Raw genomic sequence first — 18,256 nt, 5'->3', positions numbered from 1 at the left:
GCTCGTCTACACACTGAAGCTCAAAACAGAACAAGCCAGGAGCCAGTGAAGTGCTCCCCTGAGTATGGAAAAGGATGGAGGAGAGCAAGGCAGAGGCTGGAGCTCAGGGGATGCTTTGGAGATCTACCACGGGAAGAGACTGGAGGCTACTTGGGGACTACTGGTGGATGTGCATCAGCTTGGAGCTCTGCCACTTCATCACCCAGATATACGGCGATGCATGCATTATCCTAAACAACTCTCTGAGGGCAGGTTTCAGGTTATAGATAAGCCCATCTCATACCTACCTGCCTGAGAAAGGGATCACCAGCTTCCTGCTGTCCTGCTCTTGCACCCACCAGCCTGGCAGCCTTTCCCATGCAATAGCACCATCACCATCCGAGTGACTTCAGAGAGCTGAACTGACAGCAAACCAAGCCTCGTGAAAAGGGCTGGGTACACAGAACTACACTTAAAATCTCCTGGATCCTTTTCCTGAGGCAGCAGTAGATATCAAAATAAAGTCAAAATTAAATATAATTACTGTTTAGCACAGTGTGTATTTAGCACAGGCATTACCCTTGTCGCTCTGCAGCTGGGAAATGTGACCACACTGACAGAACTGCATTTTAATTACCAAGGGGAAAAAACCACCCTGAACCCCACAACAGATAATGCTGTTAAAGCAAAACAGACTGAGGCCCTGATCCTGCAAAGACTTATGTGCATGTATATGCTAAACTTTACACTGTCACAGGACAATTATTTGTGTTGTTTCTCCAGTTATGACGTATTTGGAAAATAAGCATATACTGCTAATGGACTGCCGTGGAGTTTGGCCTTTCAGGTTACATCCGTCTAAATGGTGAACAGGGAAATACATTCCTGAAGCAAACCTACATCCGCATGTTGTTACAGTAATTTTTTATGTTAATTTTTAAAGGCCTGTTTTTCATTTCTGTCATTATACTTCACATTAGTTTACACCTACTTATACAAATGAATCCGTTTGCTATTAAAAAAACCCATTTTTTAAATAATTTTCATTTATATCAATGATCAGAGAGAAGTTATAAGTGAACAACATATGGAAACAAAACAACTGAAACACTGAAATCCTTAAAAATACACTACCAAATGTTAACATCAGAGGGGTTTTATAGTATTTAACACAAAGGAAGAAAAAAAAAAAAGAGCTACACTAGATAAGACTGCAAAGAACATGAAAAAGATTTGGGCATTACAAAATCTCAGACACATATAAGAAGGATTGAAAATATGATTAATTTCCTTCCATTCAAATTCTGAACATTTCTTTTATATTGAAAGAATACAGTTGGCCTAAATATTGCCCCTAAAAAGGGACAAATTTTTGTATAACACACACCAAGCAAGCTGGTTTTGATTCAATTATGAATACAATGAAAGCATCAAAATTAACCTTGACAATAAGCAAAAGTGAAGCTTCAATTATTCTTATAATCTAAACAGAGAGAAATAAAAATGTAAGTACACTAAGATATCTGTTGATGTTTTTGTAATTATTTTAAACACAGGAGAAACAAATACATATATCAAATTAATACTTGGCCCTATTCATTCCATCAAACAGCACCTGCTTTGGATAGTATCTAAACTACAAGAGGAAACAATCATGATACAAATCAGTATTGAACCACTGAAGCCAATGAAATGACATAATTGTACATCAGTTGAGGATTTAATCCACACTATTCTGACCCCAACTCTGCAACAAATACCCGTCCTCAATGAATATCTGAAATAACTGCTCAATAACATGCTCAAGAACAAAACTGGAAAAAGTGTGGAAATCATTTAGAACTGCAAGCACTGGAGATTTTTCAGTGAGATTTTCATCATTTCTAAACATGGGCTACTAAACCACTTAGAGACTTTTGAAAAATGTTCCTACACCTCATCACTTTTGCATGGTGGTTTCCATAGGAAATTCAGCAACTGTCAACAGAAAGCAAAACCCTTTACCTCATATTCAATACCTTGCACCTAATTCAACTGAAATGCTCCCTTCTCCTAATGCAAGAGTAAACTGAGCTGTCAGAAGAGAGCTTACACCAAGCTTAAAGTAATACCTATGTACAAAACCATCACACTTTAGAAGTATAGTGGTAAGGCGGTGGCAACACAGGGAGGGGGGAGATGCTTTAAGGGTTTGCTGAAAGGGGATATAGCGTGGGGAGCAGTTATTTCTCCGTGTTATTGCACCACAGATCTAATTTAGTCAAATGTAGGCACCGATCACAGAGCAACAGGCAAGACAGGAGGTCCTGCTGCCAGGTCCTCGGGTGGGATTCCCAGATGAAATGGGGTGAGCCCCGACTTTCCCCAGGGCCAGAGAGCAACCACCATATTTCCTCAGTGTCTCTGGCAGGGGGTCTGTGGAAGATGGAGATGTGACAGTCTAGTTGTAGTCGACTCCCGATACATAACACCTCCCCTTCAGCAAACATTTCCACAAAGGTAAATAAGCTGTAACCAGGGCGTTGATCAATCACCAAAAGCATTTGTTGGTTTACATTTATGATTTCAGTTTAATTCTTGGTGGGTGGGTGTCTCTGTCTAAACTAGGACACCTTTCAGCAACCTAAAATTTCTCTTAGCTCAAAATATTGGTGTTGCTCTCTCACCCTTCAGTCTCAGACCAATATTATCTGTTTCTTGGATAAACAAAAGCAGTCAATGCGTAACTAAATATAATTCAAGGAAGAAGCCTACTTACAAAAATGAGTTCCATAGCACAGCCCATAGAAATTAAGATGTGACTTTTAGAAATTTTAAATTATGTGTCAGTGCCATCACTTAAAAAAAAAAAAAAAAAAAACACACAAAATTACCAAAACAGGCAAAAAATAAGATATTATAAATGATTGAAGTGGGAGCTTGTATGATGTGCTTTGGTAACTCATCAATGCAGTGTTTCTACTGTATTAAAAAAATCAAATTATTAAGTGTATTCTAAATCAGTCAGTCACTTCAAGGTACACGACTATCACAATTATTGAAAAAGGCCTTGATCCTGAAAACATTTATGTCTGTGAATTTTTAGACAAGTGAATACTCTTTGTAGGACTGACCTCTTACTTTACGTTGTTCACACATATGAACTTGCATGCACGATCAGAGACTAAGGCAGGAATACACATTTACAAGCTATCAACATTTTACCTAAAATGTCTCTTAAAACAGATTCAAAGTCATTACCAGCTGTTTCTTACTTAAAGCTTAAGAAATAAATGCTTGTTAATATCAATGTAATAGTATAGATAGTTTTACACAGAAGTAATGTACCTGAAGTTTTCATCCATTCTGCCTTCAGTTTAAAAAAAAAATAAAATCAAATTGACCTAAAAAGTCAACTTAAGACCAACAAGATCATTCATGCTCATATCAGCCCCTTAGTGTTAGAAACACTGCAACTATGACAAATTGCAGTGATAGGATGAATAAAACATCACAGATTTTATTGCATAATATATTTTATAAGGCCAAAAGTTATATCTAATCAGTAACGGCAGCCTTGGATCTTTATGAATTAATGATTATTCTACATCTGTAAGAAGGAAAATATTACATATGCTCAAAAATTCAAGAGAGTTATATATACATACATTTCAACCAATTTTTTTTTCAGAGATACATACTTAAACAAATGGACAGTGTTCAAATGATCACATTCTGAAATAAGCAGTGCTTTTGTTTGTGCATTCCCAGATTAATATGCATTCTGATAAATGCATGAAATGTTATCACTAAGCTGTGTGGCTCTCTAGACCTACCACGAATATATTGCATCTATTTAGCTGGGAAGAACAGGGTACTGAACGCAAACGGTCTGCTGCCTTCCGTCTACTTATCACTCCGCTATTTCAATTTTTTTTCTTTGACTTTGCCCCCGTATCTTAGCAAGTGACACATTCCCCACTGCAGACCACGTTCATGACAAGTTTTAATACTTAAAATGAAAACTTGTGTCCATTATGCACAGAAACAGTACCTGGAAAGCATACTTTCATGCAAAATCCTTTTTTCTGCTTTTCCCCATACACACACATTCTTTTTTTGTATCACAGCGATTTTAAAACTGTCCTATGTAATTTAAATAAGATTTCCAAAAACAGTAACCTTTTACAGGGATAAATCAGAGCATTTCCAGCTGACAAAGTAATTTGCGAGGGACATACAAAGCACCTGAAAACACAGACTGCGAAGAAAACCATTTTAACTATAGCAACAGCACTCACTGCATAATGTTATAAGGAAAATTATGCAATTAGGTCTCTTATCAGACTTATGAAAATTCAGATTTATGCCAGTTGGGGGAAAAAAAAAAATAATTGTTCACCACATCTCCCTTGAGCACTACCTAGGGGAGGGGAGTGATGACCAGACAGCGAAAATTAAGAAGAACGTGTCCCACCTTACGCCTATTCTGCCAATCTGTCGCGGTTGTTCTTCTAGCTCCATAGGTTTACATGATTTTTTTTTTCTTTTTTTTTTTTTTTCTGACAAGTAATACAAGACAGATTCTTGCCTTCTTAGGATCTTGCAATCTAGTTTAGACATAGCACGTCAAGTGGTGATGAAAGAAGGTTAGGGTGGGTTTGAAAAGATGAGGATTCCAACAGTAAACGATGCAGAGACATCAGTTTGGTAATGTACACATGTTTTGCATGATTCATTGGACCAAAATGGCCAAAGGAACTTAAAAAGCTGTCAAAGGCATCTTTACCTCTGACCTACCTAGTCATCCATCTGCTTCCTCATACTGTCAATCAAAATCCTCCCATCCTTATCACTATTCTATTACACACATTTTCCACAACCATTTCTCCTCCAGCTCTTAAAAAATATCTTAGCAAACATTTCAATCAGTCATTAAAAACCTTGTTAAAATATGCAATGTGTCATCAAATATGCATAGCGTACTCGTGCAAAATCTGCAGAGTGTAAAACGCTGTATTACATTTGATATAGTATTAATGTGAAACATCGTAGAAAGTATTACCAATAGAACTTTGAATTACTTTCTACAGATCGTCTCTTTCGGAGCTTGATTTTGTGTTATATCAAATAAAGCAAAGAAAGGGCAATTGAATAGATTACTTTACAGAATAATTAAATTAAAAGCCCGTTCAGCATGCCTAGAATAATAATATAAATTATACTTCACGTAAAATTCATGCAATTAGTTGCTGGTCTAACCAATTCATACACGGGATTTTGCTTCGACTAAACTGAGCGCAGTGCAAGTATGCTATAATTTACATAAACAGGGACAAAACCTGCATGTTCGATCCGAGGTGAACGCAAACATTTTAATGTGTCAGTAAACATATGTTTAGCAGATACACAGGTGCACCTCCAATAATAATCATCTTAAAAATTGTAATAGTAATAAAGTGACCTACCGACAGGAAATAGCCTTTTTTACTTCTGCAGCCCTTATCTCTTCCAATCTCTCGTAGAAATAGTTATGGAATTATCCTGTCGAAATAGTTATGGAATAACATTAACCACTCACGTACGGGAAAGGATTTTGTTCAGATCTGTCACACGTTACGTATTTATTCCAGACCCACTGGATAACCCCCACTAAATAAACGCTAGCAAAATGATTTTTGACAAGCGGGCTGCCTGCGGTGACTGGTGCTCCGGCAGGAGCCCCCTGCACTCCGCCGCTGCAGCGGGGAGGCGGGCGGCAGCGGGCTCCCCTCGGCGCTGCCTGCCAGGCTCCCCGCCTGGGAACGCCGCTGCGTCTCCTCGGTCCAGTCGCTTTGCCCTCTCAGGGGGCAACGCAGCGGACAGGCAGCGGCAGAGGGGAGGGAAGGGCCGCTTTTGCTGCCCGAGAGGGGGAGGGAGGACCGAAAACATGTAATTTTTTGGAGCCTTGTTCCCCCGGGTCCAGGAAGCCCCGGGGCGGACGCCGGGACAGCCCCTCGCCGCGCCGCTGTGGGGGCAGCCGGAGGCCCGCGGAGGGCGGAGAGGCACGGGCGATGGGCGAGGGGCCGCGTGCGGCTCCGCGGCCTCCGCCGCTCGGTGCGAGGCGACCGGGGAGTTCCGCGCACCCCCTGCCGCCCCGGCTGCCCGCGCTTCCCCGAGGGGCCCTCTCCCGCCTGGCGCCCCGCGCCGCCCGACTATGCCGGAGGGGCACAGCCCCCCACGGCCCCTCTCCGGGCGGGGTGTTGCCCCACCGCCGCCCCGGGGGCAGTACCGTGAGCCCGACGACAGCCGTGGGGCCGGCGCCGTTTCCCGCTGCCCTCTGAGGCCGTCACCACAGGCTCGCGGCCGCGCAGCCCGCGCTCCCCTCCGCGCCCCCGGCGCGCGGCCCAGCGCGAGTCGCTGCAGCCGTTGGAGGCGTTAGGGGCGCAGGAGCCCGGCTTAGGTAGAGCCCCGCACCTTGGGGCGGGGGAAGGCGAGGGCTGATACACCTGGGCTGCTCGGGTCGCCCCCCGTCAATACCGTGACAGGACAAAATCCCCGTCGCGGCTCCGCACCCGCGCTTCCCCCGCTGAGGAACCAAGAATAAAACTGGCCTTTTACCCCAAGCATCTACGCACCCCAACCCAGGCAGGTGCGGGGGGATGGCGCCTTTCCTAAAGCCTACAGGCAGGTGTTTCTTGTTTTGGGTTTTGTTTTTTTTTTTTTTTTTTTTGGGGGGGGGCAGCATCCCTAGAAGGTCGGCAGAGGGAGAGGTGGTACCGCGGGAGCGGAAAAGCAGCAGAGGAGCCCTCCATTTCCGCGGCAGGCCGCGCAGCGGGGAAGGCTACTCCTCCGAAAGGGCGCCCGCCCCGGGAGACCAGGCCGGACAACTTGCTGAACACCGCGGGGGCTCTGACAGCGTAGCCCCCGCCCCGGGGAGGCGAGGGGATGCTGCGGGCGGGATACCCGCCCGCAGCCTCCCCTCGCCTCCCCGGGGCGGGGGCTACGCTGCGCTCCTCGCCTCTGCTCCGCCAGCAGAGGCGGCCCCGCCACCACCGCCAAGCACCTCTCCCGCCTGCAAGATGCTTTCGGGGTTTTTAAGCGTCAAAGACGGGGGGGGGGGGCGATAATTATAAACCTCTCAAACCCGACGGGGGTTTCATCTCTTTCTCCGATTGCAAACCTCCATGCTTGGCTACCGCACTCTCCCCTACGCTCACCTCCCTCCCAAATAAAAAGAGAAACGCCGGGCGAGAGGGCATCTCCGGCAGGGAGGGGAAGCGGCGGGACTCCCGCCCCGAGAGCCTTCCCCTTGGCCTCACCTACTTGGAAAAACGGCAAAGTGCTTTCCGACACGACGTTAACGTTTTGCCAGGTTTATTTTATTTGTTATACACAGACGATACAAACGGGCAAAAACCGAAACATTTCTCAATGGAGCATGTACTGGTATAAATTATTCAGTTCCACAGACGTAACAGAACAAATATAAAAATCACAACATTCGATTTACAGAAGAGTCAAAAATATACACACGTTTATGACCCTGAATTTCTATTAGGAAATTTCCCCGTCGAGTGTAATCTAGACTGAATATTTAGCCTGATGCATATTTCAGTTTGTAATTGTTTTTCTTTTCCATATAAAAATGCGTTAATTGTATAGATTTGCTACTCAAAATTCGAAGACTTACTATTCTGCTTCGCCGGGGGGGGAGACCTGGAGGGCTATTGTTTCTCCTTAATTAATATAATAAGAGGTTCACAGGAAAGATCGCTCTTACTTTCGATGTGCATTTTATTCCCCAGGAAGTCAGATCTCGGATAGCTACTTTATGAAAAAGTCAATTCCAAAACTAAATGCAGTAAAATATACAACTCACAATTCATCTTCACTGGACTACACTATGGTTACCAACAATTCAGTCGTCTATATCTTTTTTTTCTTTTTTTTTTTTTAAGATTATTCATTACAAAGATTTACAGCAATATAAAGAAAGAGGGGAAAACTGCAAAGAAATTTGAAAAGAGTTTGTCAGCGTATTTGGCACCTGCAGGGACCAGTAATGGATTTGGCACTTGGGGGCGGGGGGGGGAATACCACAAAAATAATAATATTGCTGATGTCGAGCTACTCCTTTTAAAGAAAAATACAGAGGCAGTTAATTTTGCTTTTGGAAGGCGTCATGCTACTTTAATCGACTTTCCTACGAGACGTATTTCTGTTCTTTTGAAGGGAAAGCTCAGCTATTCCTTAGCTGTGTTAGCCCAGGGCACAGCATAATTATTTCATGCGAGGAATTGCAGAGAAAGTGAGAAACCCATTACTCGCTGCTACAGCTATGGACCACTCTACATTTCCAGAGGCGTTTACAAAGAGTGTTTACCTGGGGAGGGACAGGGGAAGAGGGAGCAAAGGCGGGTGGGTAAAGAAATTTAAACAGGATCTTAACAATGAAAACAAAAAAAAAATTCCAAACAAATAAGAAACAGAACCAAAGAAAAGTAGTTGGTTACAATAAATTAAATACTATGTACAGGCATTTCACAGGCTCTTTTCCCCCACTATTACTATTATCCCCTAGTATCCATCCGTCGTAAAAGGAAGGAAGCGCTGTACGGTTTGAGAGAGTCTAAGCATCCTACTTATCAGTGGGTTTCGGAGCGGCGGTGCGTCCCGCGTCCCTGGGGCGCCGCCGGGCCGGGCGGGGAGCGGGGCGGGGGTGCGGCGGCAGCCGCGGCTCTGCCTCCCTGCCTGCCTGCCGGGCCGGGGCCGGGGGTACGGATGGGGCAGCTAGGGGCGGGGGTCAGTGCGCTAACGCGGAGGAGTTATTGTGCAAAAGGACGGCAGGGCCGGGCGGGCCGCGCCTAGCTGTGCGAGTAGAAGCCGTAGTAGCCGATGTCCTTGGCGCAGGTCTTTTCGCAGTCCCGCTGGGTGAGCACCTCGCTCTTGAGGGGCGAGGAGCTCTCGGACACCGGGGTGTCCGAGGGGGAGATCCGCCTCCTTTTGGCCTGCTCGTAAATCCCAGAATCGGTGGAGTCGATGGACTTAATGGACGACGGCGTCTCGATCCAGCTGGAGTCGGACAAATCTTTGGGCTTGGAGTCCTCGGCGCCCGGCAAGGGGGACCGCTCGGGGGCCAGGCTCTCCGCCTCCTCCCCCAGGTAGGGGTTGCCGGCGGCCATGCGCGCCGCCGCCGCGCTGTTGGGCCAGCAGGAGAGCACGGAGCCCGACTTGCTGCAGTACTGCGGGGGGCTGCGGGCCCCCCAGCCCGAGGGGTCGGCGTAGTAGCCCAGCGGCCGCCCGGCGCAGCCGGCCGCCTGCAGCGGCAGCGCCTTGACGCCGGCGGCCGCGTAGGAAAGCAGCGTGGCCGCGTTGCCGGCGAAGTCGGTGGCCGTGTCGTAGGCGGAGGCGGCGAAGTCGAGGCGGTTGTTGGCGGGGGCGACGAACCAGCGCTGCGGCGAGGGGGCCCCCGGGTCCTCGGCTTGCTGTGGGGAGAGCAGCCCGTTGGTGTGGGGCACGCTGCGGTCGGCGCCGGGCCCCGGGCCGGCTCCTGCCCCGGGGTGGAAGCGGGACTTGGCGTAGTTACTCACGAACTGGTCCTGGAGGAAGGAGCCGGCCATGGCGTAGCGGGCCCCGGGCACAATCTGCGAGCGGGGCGAGTCGTTGGGGGAAGGCGTCAGCCGGTCCATGTCGCAGCCCGTGTAGATCCTGCCCAAGAGAAGGGGAGAGAGCTGGGTGTCCGCCGTAGCCCGGCGCCCTCCTCGGTGCGGCACCCGGCCGGCCGCAGCCCTCGGGGGAGGGACGGGACGGCGGCCTCCGCAGCGCGCTCCTGCTCTGCCCGGGGGCCTGCACTCCCTCCCCGGGCTCGGCCTCCGGCGCCAGACGCGCTGAGGGCCTTAACGGGGGAGGGGGGGAAGCACGGAGAGCAAATCTTTCGGAACCGGTTGGCTGTTCATTGAGATCTCTTGCTCCGGTCCGAGCCCGGCATCCCAACGGCGTGAAATCCTGCGCGGTGACACATTGACCGGTCCCGCCATATGCGCAACAGGCAACCCGGTCATTTGCCGCGAACGGCATGAATGGCAGACTACGGAATTATATCGGCTGTTTAACACTTATTATTGGGAGTCACAGACGAACCATCAACATTTTACGGAGTTTAAATTAAGCTAATCTTTAAACACCTACTGTAGGAAATGTAAAACCAGACGCATCCAGTGTTCCCTGCGTGGCCTATATATAATTCTCCCATGCTGGGCTGCAATTTGCGATTATAAAAACTTTAATGGATGAATAACTACTATCTGTATTTAATTCAGGCTAAAACTGTGCTTTAATTAACCCTCCACGCCTCCTGGAATTTCTTATCCAAAATAAACTTGGCCCTTAAACAAATTCAACGTGCTAGACAACATTGAAGCTTCCCCCTCCCCCCGTCTCCTTTCAAGCGACGCCCTATAAAGTTTTTTTCCTATTAGAAAGAGAAAAGCACTTGTGGCTGGGGGCGAAGGCCACGCAGCCTTTCTAAAGGCCGCGCATCTTCCTCGCAGAGCGGGCAGGCGCGGCTGCCGCCCTCGGTGGCATCAGGGACCGCCGTCCCCCTCCCGGCGGCGGCCCGGCTTCCCCGCCACAGCCGCCGCGACCCCCGCCCGTGGGGGAGAGCGGCCGCACCACAAGCCGCTGCCCGAGAGGAGCCGGTGCTCGGCCCCGGGCCGTTCTCTAACTAGTTCAGGCCTCGCCGTCGTTTCCACCCTTGGACTGAAATCCCGCTGCTGGAGGATGCTGAACCGCTGAGGGAGGCTTAAGCAGGCGTGGAAGATACGCGCGGGCTTAAGCGCTCCAAGGGAGGCCGCTCCCCTCCGCAGTTTAGAGAGGGAAAAGGGGGTTTCCCGTCTCAGAGCCGCAGTCCCGTCCCGCGGACCCGGAGCTTGCAGCGGGGCAGGCGAGTTCCGAAGCCGCCCGCCACCCCGGGGCGTGCGGGTCGCCCTTCTGCCCGCCACCTCTCGCTGGCCCGGGCTGGGCAGGGGGACGCCGGGTGGGCCGTGCCCCGGGCCGGGGGAAGCCGCGGCCGTCAGCGCCTGCCGGGCTGGGATATCCCCATTCGGTTCCGAGGGCCGGGGAAGGCGGCGGAGGCGGGTCGGGGGCTGATGCCCCCCCCCCGGAGCCGCACTCGGGACGGCACCAGCCGCAGGTCCCGCGGCGGGGCAGGTCAAACGGCTGTGCCTGGGAACAGGCGGACCCGAGACGGACGGGCAGGGGCAGCACGGGGACAAACCGCGATTAAAACTTCGGAGGCTTTAGCTCCACCCAGAAGGAAGAGGGAAAAAAAAAAATCCAACCCCAGAGAAGAACAAAACGAGACGCAGAAATTTTCCTCCGGACACCGGCTCTGCGGACCCCGGGATTACGCAAATCCAACGGGTTGCTCGGGGACTGAGCCCGGGTTCCTCGGGTGCTGCTTTCGGAGCCCTTGCGCGCAAATGAAACGGAAACTTGGAAAGGGGCGCAAAGATACGTGCCAGGAAAATCCAACAACAAAACCGCCGCAAGTGCCAAAGCGAGATGCGGGCTCAGGTGCGGGCAGCGCGGCCCCCGGGCGCGGAGGTGGCCGCAAGCTGCGCAGGGCTGCGCGGAGCCCAGCCGCGGGGACAGCCCCTCCGCTGCCCCGCCGGGGGAGCTTGCGGGTGCCTCCCTCCCGGAGGGCTCTGGAAAAGCCTGACATTACACATTTCAGTGTGAAATGAAGCCAGCCCGCATCCTAAAGCTTCCTTTGACATGTGTGTGCAGCCGGCAGAAGGGTAATAAAAATTCGGTTTACTTACGTGTCATAATTGTCTCGGAAGCCTTTTGCGAAAGGGTTGTGGTCTATTTTCAGCTGTGTGATCTAGGGAAAGAGGATCAGAGCGCACGTTGTGAAAGCCTGAAAAATATACCCTATTGCAGCCAACACATTTTTAAAAGGATCAAGCTTTACTCTAGTCGATCAAATTGCCTTTAAAACGTGAAAAATAAAGCTTTGGCCTGCTTATAGATATCACAGTCTAATTTTAAGATGTACTTTATTGTAAAAAGTACGATAAAATTTAATATTTAACCCCATGTATTGAGACGTGTCAGTATTCCTACTGCATGGGTATGAATATATTTAAATCCAGAAATTAGGCAAAACGTACCGCAGAACGGTAGCTAAGAGTTTACATTTGCATCGAGCTAAATAATTAAAGCAAGAATGTGGACTGAACATATGTCATTTGGAAAAGGGGGCACCAGTCTGTAGCAAAGCCAGACCACTGCGAAACGTAGCCAGGCATTAACGAGCTTTTAATTTGAGGAAGTTGCTCCGTCACCCCCGGCGCAATCAATGAGGTTGTTAATTGATCTTTGCAGACTTAAAGCTTAAAGCTAACAGCTTAACAGCTAACTGAGCCGTTTCCGACTGGAAGATAGACGCCGTGGATAAACGCCCAGCTCCCGGCGGAGCGGCACTGCCGCCGGCAGGATTTCTGCCCGGCCTGGCGGGGAGGGCAGCGCCGCTGCGGGCTCCCGGGGCAAACGAGGAGCGGCGCGGGGGGCTCCGGCCGCGCTCGGGGCTCGCCAGCCTCGAATGGCACAAAAGGGGAGAGAGGGAGCCCCATCGCCCGGCGCCGGAGACCCGGGGGAGGGAGCGCAGCGGCCAGGCCGGCCTCGGCGGGGTGCCCTGCGGGGAGAGCGGGCGACCGCGAGCGGGATAAACCGGGGAGCTCTTTACATCGGTGTTTTGGTAGGCGGTGACCGCTATGAACTGGGTCTCGGGGAAGGTGAAGGTCTGCACTCTGCCCGGCTGGTTGGTATCCTCCGTCCCGTCTTCGTTCACCTCCACCACATGCAAGCGGGGCTGGTACTTGTGGAGGGACTGCAAAACCACCATCTGTCAGGCAGAGGAAGAGGAGGGAGGGGGCCGCGGGAAGAGGAGGAAATTAGAGCGAGAAGGACGCGGAGAGCGATGCCCGCGGGCGGCGAGGCGCGGTGCACCTCCCCGGGACCCCCCCGCCGCCTCCCCGGGACGGCTGCGGCCACACCGGGCAGCGGTGTCAGCATAGGCAACACGCTCGGGATCGACGAGGCCCGTGGCGAAACAAACGGGAGGTTTTTCCCACCACCCGCCTTTTATTTTCATCTAACGACACGGTCTACAAAAACCATGCATCTTTTCGGAAACTGCAGGATTCTGCCTAAAGCAATAAAAATAAGTCTGGCGGAGCGTCTGCGTTTCCCCCACTGACCTGCCCGTTGTTGTTTGATGCTCCTTTATTGTTTGTAAGTTTTAGTTTCCCAAAGGAGATTTCCTGGCGCATCCAGTGGGCTCCCGTGTTGGGGGAGTCGGGGTGCATGTACACCCGGTTTCCTAAGCAAAACAACAAAAAACCACAACCACATCACAGTTCTCGCGTATACACCGGTTCTGCCACTGCAGCAGCACACGAGGTCGAAGGACCCCGTTAAACTTAGCAGTATTTTACTGCCGAAACTCCCTTCGTTTTAACCGAGAAAGATTAAACCAGCCTTTTCCGAACACCTTTTACTTTCTCCTCCACCCTTCTTTTTTTAAAAAAGCATCATTGGCCCATTCTCGTTTAAGAAGTCGCCAGAGCCAGTCCACAAAGGCTTTAATTAATCATTCTCACCTACATATGTGTGGGGAAAAGTGTTAATTGGAGGAACTTGCCTTGTACATTGGTGTCCGCCTTGCCGCAAGGAACCCATTTGCCTCCCTGAAATCTCCAGTGGTTGGGATCCGCCAAAATTACATCCACAAAAATATTGTAGTGAGCCGTGGGGTCGAGACCAGAAATATTAAAACTTAGGAAAGGGAACATGCGCCTATAAAAAAAGGAAAGGAAAAAAAAAAGGGGGGGAAGAAGGAAAGCAAGCCACCGGCAGCGACAGGCACACGCGGAGGAACCAGCCCGTTGTGCTTTATCCTCACGGCTCCCGGTAACGACCGGGAAATAAAAAATCAAAAGAAACTCCCTCCCCGAAACGTCGAGCTTTCCGCGGGGAAGGGATGAGGACAGCGGGCGTGGGGACCTGCGGGGAGGCCGGCAGGGCTGCCCCGGCGGGGACCGGCACCGCGCAGGCAGGCGCAAGCAGGTACCGGCGCTCCCGGCACAGCGGCCCCGGCGGCGGGCGGCTCCCCCGGGGAGGCGAAGGCTCCGGGCGGCTCCCCTGGCGCAGCCCGGCGGCTCAGCCCCGACACCCGGCGAGGGTCCGCGCGGTGGCTTACCTCCCCTGCTTCGTGATGATCATCTCCGTCTGGTGCCGGTGAAATTTCAGCCAGAGTGGCCTGTTGCACAGGTAGACCTGAGCTTTGCCGGGAACTAGCCCCGGCTGGGTGGAGGAGAACTGGTAGAAAGGTGCCCCTTGGTAGGAATGGCCATACTGCTGGGGGTAAGGGTAGCCCGCCGTGGGGTAGCCTTGTGGAGAAGAGTTGGACAGGAGGCTGTTATAAGCTCCGTTGGTGATCACAGGATGGTGAGCCATGTAGCGGCTGGGGCTGGCGATGGAGAAGGCTGGGTGAGCAGGTCCATGCTGGCTGGGGTAAGGGAACATGGTACTAGGAGCAGAGGCAGCAGACTGGGGCTGGCTGGACTGAGAGAGCAGATAGCGATCTGCAGCAGATCCATCGAAACTGTGACGAAGCTCAGAGACCCCGTCCAAGACGGGAGAGAGTTTATTTCTCTGGACGTCCCCTGGTGTGTCCTTGGAGTCAGGAAAATTGTCTGTATCTGACTGATTCGTCATCCCCCTGGTAATTTTTTTCAAAGGTGAACTTCTCTCCAGGTTGTCAGTGGTCGAGATAATGGGATGATCATGCAAGGCAAGCTCAGATCCGCCTGCATGTGGGTAACTGCTGCTCACATTGAGAAATTTCTTGGAGAGCATGATAGAGGGAGAAAGACAATGCTCCAGCTGCATAGCTCTAGCACCACAGTAATAACCCTTCAGTCCCTGGATCTGAAAGGGCTCCTTAGTATCAGAAGCTAGACATCCTGGGACCCTCACTAGACAGAAAGCACTTCATCCACCAAATGCTTCCCAAACGTTTGATTTACTTTTTTTTTTTTTTTTTTTTTCTCCCTTCCCTGGGAGAAGAGATTGGCCAATTGACACTATGCAGCAATCAGGAAAGACTCACTTTTGATCTTGCTGCTTGTGGAGAGGATGAAACGGCTTCTGCCATTGGTTAACCGCTGACAGTAATTTAATTAGATAGACATTAATTAGGATAATCACCTGGCTCCTGGTCGCGACGATCATGGCAAATTGAAGGAGATGATTTTATTGTGAGATAGAAAGAAGGGGGAAGGGAAGAGTGTGTTTGCTGTAAGAGCTCATTATTATGTGACCTTTCCAGCATTTTTTTTTTTTTACTACGGCTGGAAAATAAATCAAAACCCCTGCGTTTCCCCAAATATTGTGCGCGTGTCCCCCGCCTTTGTGTGTCGGGGAGGAGACCGGGTGCTGGGGGCTTCGGGGACCGGCTGCGAGGGGCAGCGCCGGGCTGGGCGGCCGCTGCCCTCAGCTCACCCCCGCAATTTGCCCCCCCCTTGGGGAGCGCGCAGCCCCTCTCCCCCAGCTCCCGTGTGCGACCCCCCGCCCGGCGCGACGCCCCCACCCCTTCCCACCCGTGCTTGCTTCGCGGGGGAAAATACACCCTCCGTCCCCGCTGACAGCGGCCGCGTATTATCTCTTTTAAGTTCTGAAATAATCATAAGCCGCGCAGCCGAAGTGCCCTAATGTATTTGCCGAGATGTTTACGGGTTCTTTAGTAAATAAATATTTTATCCGGGAGCCGTAATGCCGGAGATTATCAGCAAAACAGCGTGGAAGGCATCCATCTACCCATCCGGCTCCGGATTTCTTTCCACTCGATGCCTGCTTTCCCTCAGTGACTCAGTCCCACAGGCAGCGCTAGGAGGGGAGAGATCTTTTGTAATACATTTGTCATGAGCCGCTGCCTCGCCTGACGGCTGCCGCGGCCCGGCACGGCCGGCATGCTTCGGACGGGAGCGGAGAAGCCCAAACCACGGCGGTGGTGCAGCAGGAGCTGCCGGCACCCTCTGCCCAGGGGCCTCTCCGCAAGAGCCGCGGGCCCGGCCGAGCTCCGGCCCCGAGCCCGGGCGTGCGCACCCGCGGGGGCTGAGCGCGGCGCGGCGGGCGGCCGGGGCGGGAGCTGCGGTCGCCCGCCCGCCCCTGGGGAACCCCCGTTTGCGGGAGGCACCGGCCGGCGGGTCCCGCAGCGTGTCCGTGCGAGCCTCAGGCTCACTGAAAGCGGGACCGTCCAAGGCGTGAAGATGCGCCCGAGGAGTTCAGGGGACTCGCTCGCCACCCCGTCCCTACCGAGCATCAGTCGCAATTTCCCTTCCTAGGCAAGGCTGGGAGTTTTTAAAAGCACCGTTTGTTTGCCCGGGGAGGAGCTCCCGTTCCATTTTTCTTAGTATTTTCCCCTTAGCGCTTTGGACTTCAGGTATTTTACAGACCATGTCTCTTTCCAGGTGACATCAGCAGCCGGCTTCAAATTCCACTGACAGTTAACACAGCCTGGACTATCGCATAATAGAACCAAGACCAGCATATAATCATCTGAAGCCAGGCTGAAACTTTGCAAACTCAAATCCAGAGAAGACTAGAACCAGGATGACTTGTCAGAATGCATATTTCAACGCTCTCAAATCCCATGGCCATTTATTTTTCTGTTGCTGAACTGTGAGCTAGTTTAGTTTCATAGAAGCCAGTATACGCACACTCTCTGAAATGAAATTATTCTAATAAAATAATTTATGGAACAAAGAGCAAGCAGTTCAGCGTTTTACTCGCAGACGGGTGGTACGGTACATGCAACTTTCCACACTACACCTTCTCCTTTCAGTGCTAAGAATATAGTTTTATTAGTAGCAGTTCTAACCACCATTTCTGACATTTGTTTCACCAGTTTCACCAGTGTGCTCACCCTTCTCTTACCCTGCTTGAAACCAAGGGAAACATAATGGACTGAGATAGGCAGGAGATGGGTCAAAATGCAGACAGAACCCTGAGAAATGCTGCCCTGAATTACGAAGCTACACCCATATAGATGCGGAGCAGCAATGAATTCAGTGGTACACTGCCAATCACATGGAAGTGCTAATATATGCCAAAAATCTTCAGTGCACAACTCCTAAACTGGTGTAATAGGGGGATATGCAATGGCAGGTGGTGTTATAGAATCGTCATAGAAAGAAGGAAAGAGATTTGCTAATACAATATGCCCGTCCTTCGTGGTGACAGGTGACGAGGGGTCAAGCTGCTAATGAAGGTCTGCTCCATTGCGGCTGGAGGCTCAGAAGGTGGCTGCTTGAAAAACCTCTTTCTTCATCCAAGACGGTATATATAGGCTGCTGCGTTTCAGGTTACGGCATGCACACGTTCTTCCAAATCCTCCACGTAGCTCCTAGAGCACTGGACAAAAATCAGGAAAGAGGCCCCGAAAAATACCCTTTTGATTATTCATGAAACATCTTAGTAAATGGAAAATTGTGCCTCCAAGTCAAACTGAGGAGTGGATACAAAGCAGGGTACCGCAGCACAAGCTCACACTACAGGAGAGCCGCAGATCCAACAGACTCCCTTCAGCCACCCTCTGCAAGATGTATGTTTGTCAAAATTAATTTAGAATATGCAAGACTCACTAGTTTAGCTCCCTGCTTCCACCGGCCTTTCAAGCACGTATACACTGCAGCACTGCAAGAGCTTCTCTCCTGTTCTGCAGTGCCATGTTACCCGCGACCTGCCAAACTATGTCTCCCTCCCTCGTGGTGTTACACGTGCGTGTGGGAGTAGAGAGCAGCAAGGATGCAGAGCCCCGCCAGCAGACGGGGCAGGTCCCCCGATCAGCTCCTGCCCCATCTCACCCTGGGCTGCAGCAGTACATACACATCAGACAACGGCAAGGCCCAAATTCAGCCCTCCTTAGCGATACGCAGGTTTTTAGTGCGCATCACCAGAAAGCACTTCAATTTAACTACATGCAGGCAAATGTGGTTTCGTATGTCTCCGTTTCCCTAGTCTGATATTCTGCTGCCTACTGTGGGGGCAGAGGGAAGGCCATAAGGAGGGCAGCTGCAAAAATCTGCATGTTTCCCTCTGAAGTAAGTGCATGCTAAATATACTTTGAGAGAGAGAGTTATTCTAAAATAGTAAATTAAATTAAGAGGCCTAAATAAGAAATTCTAAACAAAAGAAAAACCTCTGAATGTTAATGAATAAGTAAATAGAAAATTACTGGTCATAAAGTGGA

The 18,256-nt window shown here is 50.6% G+C and overlaps 1 protein-coding gene across 2 annotated transcripts; it reads right to left on the bottom strand.

Moving 5' to 3' along the window:
- Window positions 1–7,313: 7,313 nt before the first annotated feature.
- TBR1 (T-box brain transcription factor 1) lies at window positions 7,314–14,997 on the bottom strand. 2 transcript variants are annotated; one of them, XM_054830170.1, is made up of 7 exons: window positions 14,204–14,997; window positions 13,646–13,800; window positions 13,203–13,324; window positions 12,689–12,847; window positions 11,763–11,824; window positions 9,531–9,648; window positions 7,314–9,425 (listed from the first exon to the last, which is right to left on the bottom strand). In XM_054830170.1, exons 1-7 carry the CDS (start codon window positions 14,893–14,895, stop codon window positions 8,805–8,807), a joined length of 1,929 nt encoding a protein of 642 aa, XP_054686145.1. In that variant the 5' UTR covers window positions 14,896–14,997; the 3' UTR covers window positions 7,314–8,804. The 2 variants fall into 2 exon arrangements, with proteins under 2 accessions (XP_054686145.1, XP_054686144.1); XM_054830169.1 differs by having other exon boundaries at window positions 7,314–9,648.
- Between the last annotated feature and the right edge of the window lie 3,259 nt (window positions 14,998–18,256).

Source organism: Grus americana, chromosome 6 (genome assembly GCF_028858705.1).
Source record: "Grus americana isolate bGruAme1 chromosome 6, bGruAme1.mat, whole genome shotgun sequence".
NCBI classification, from domain to species: Eukaryota; Metazoa; Chordata; class Aves; order Gruiformes; family Gruidae; genus Grus; species Grus americana.
The sequence above is the reverse complement of the archived record's forward strand: the minus strand, read 5'-3'. Positions and strand labels throughout refer to the sequence as shown.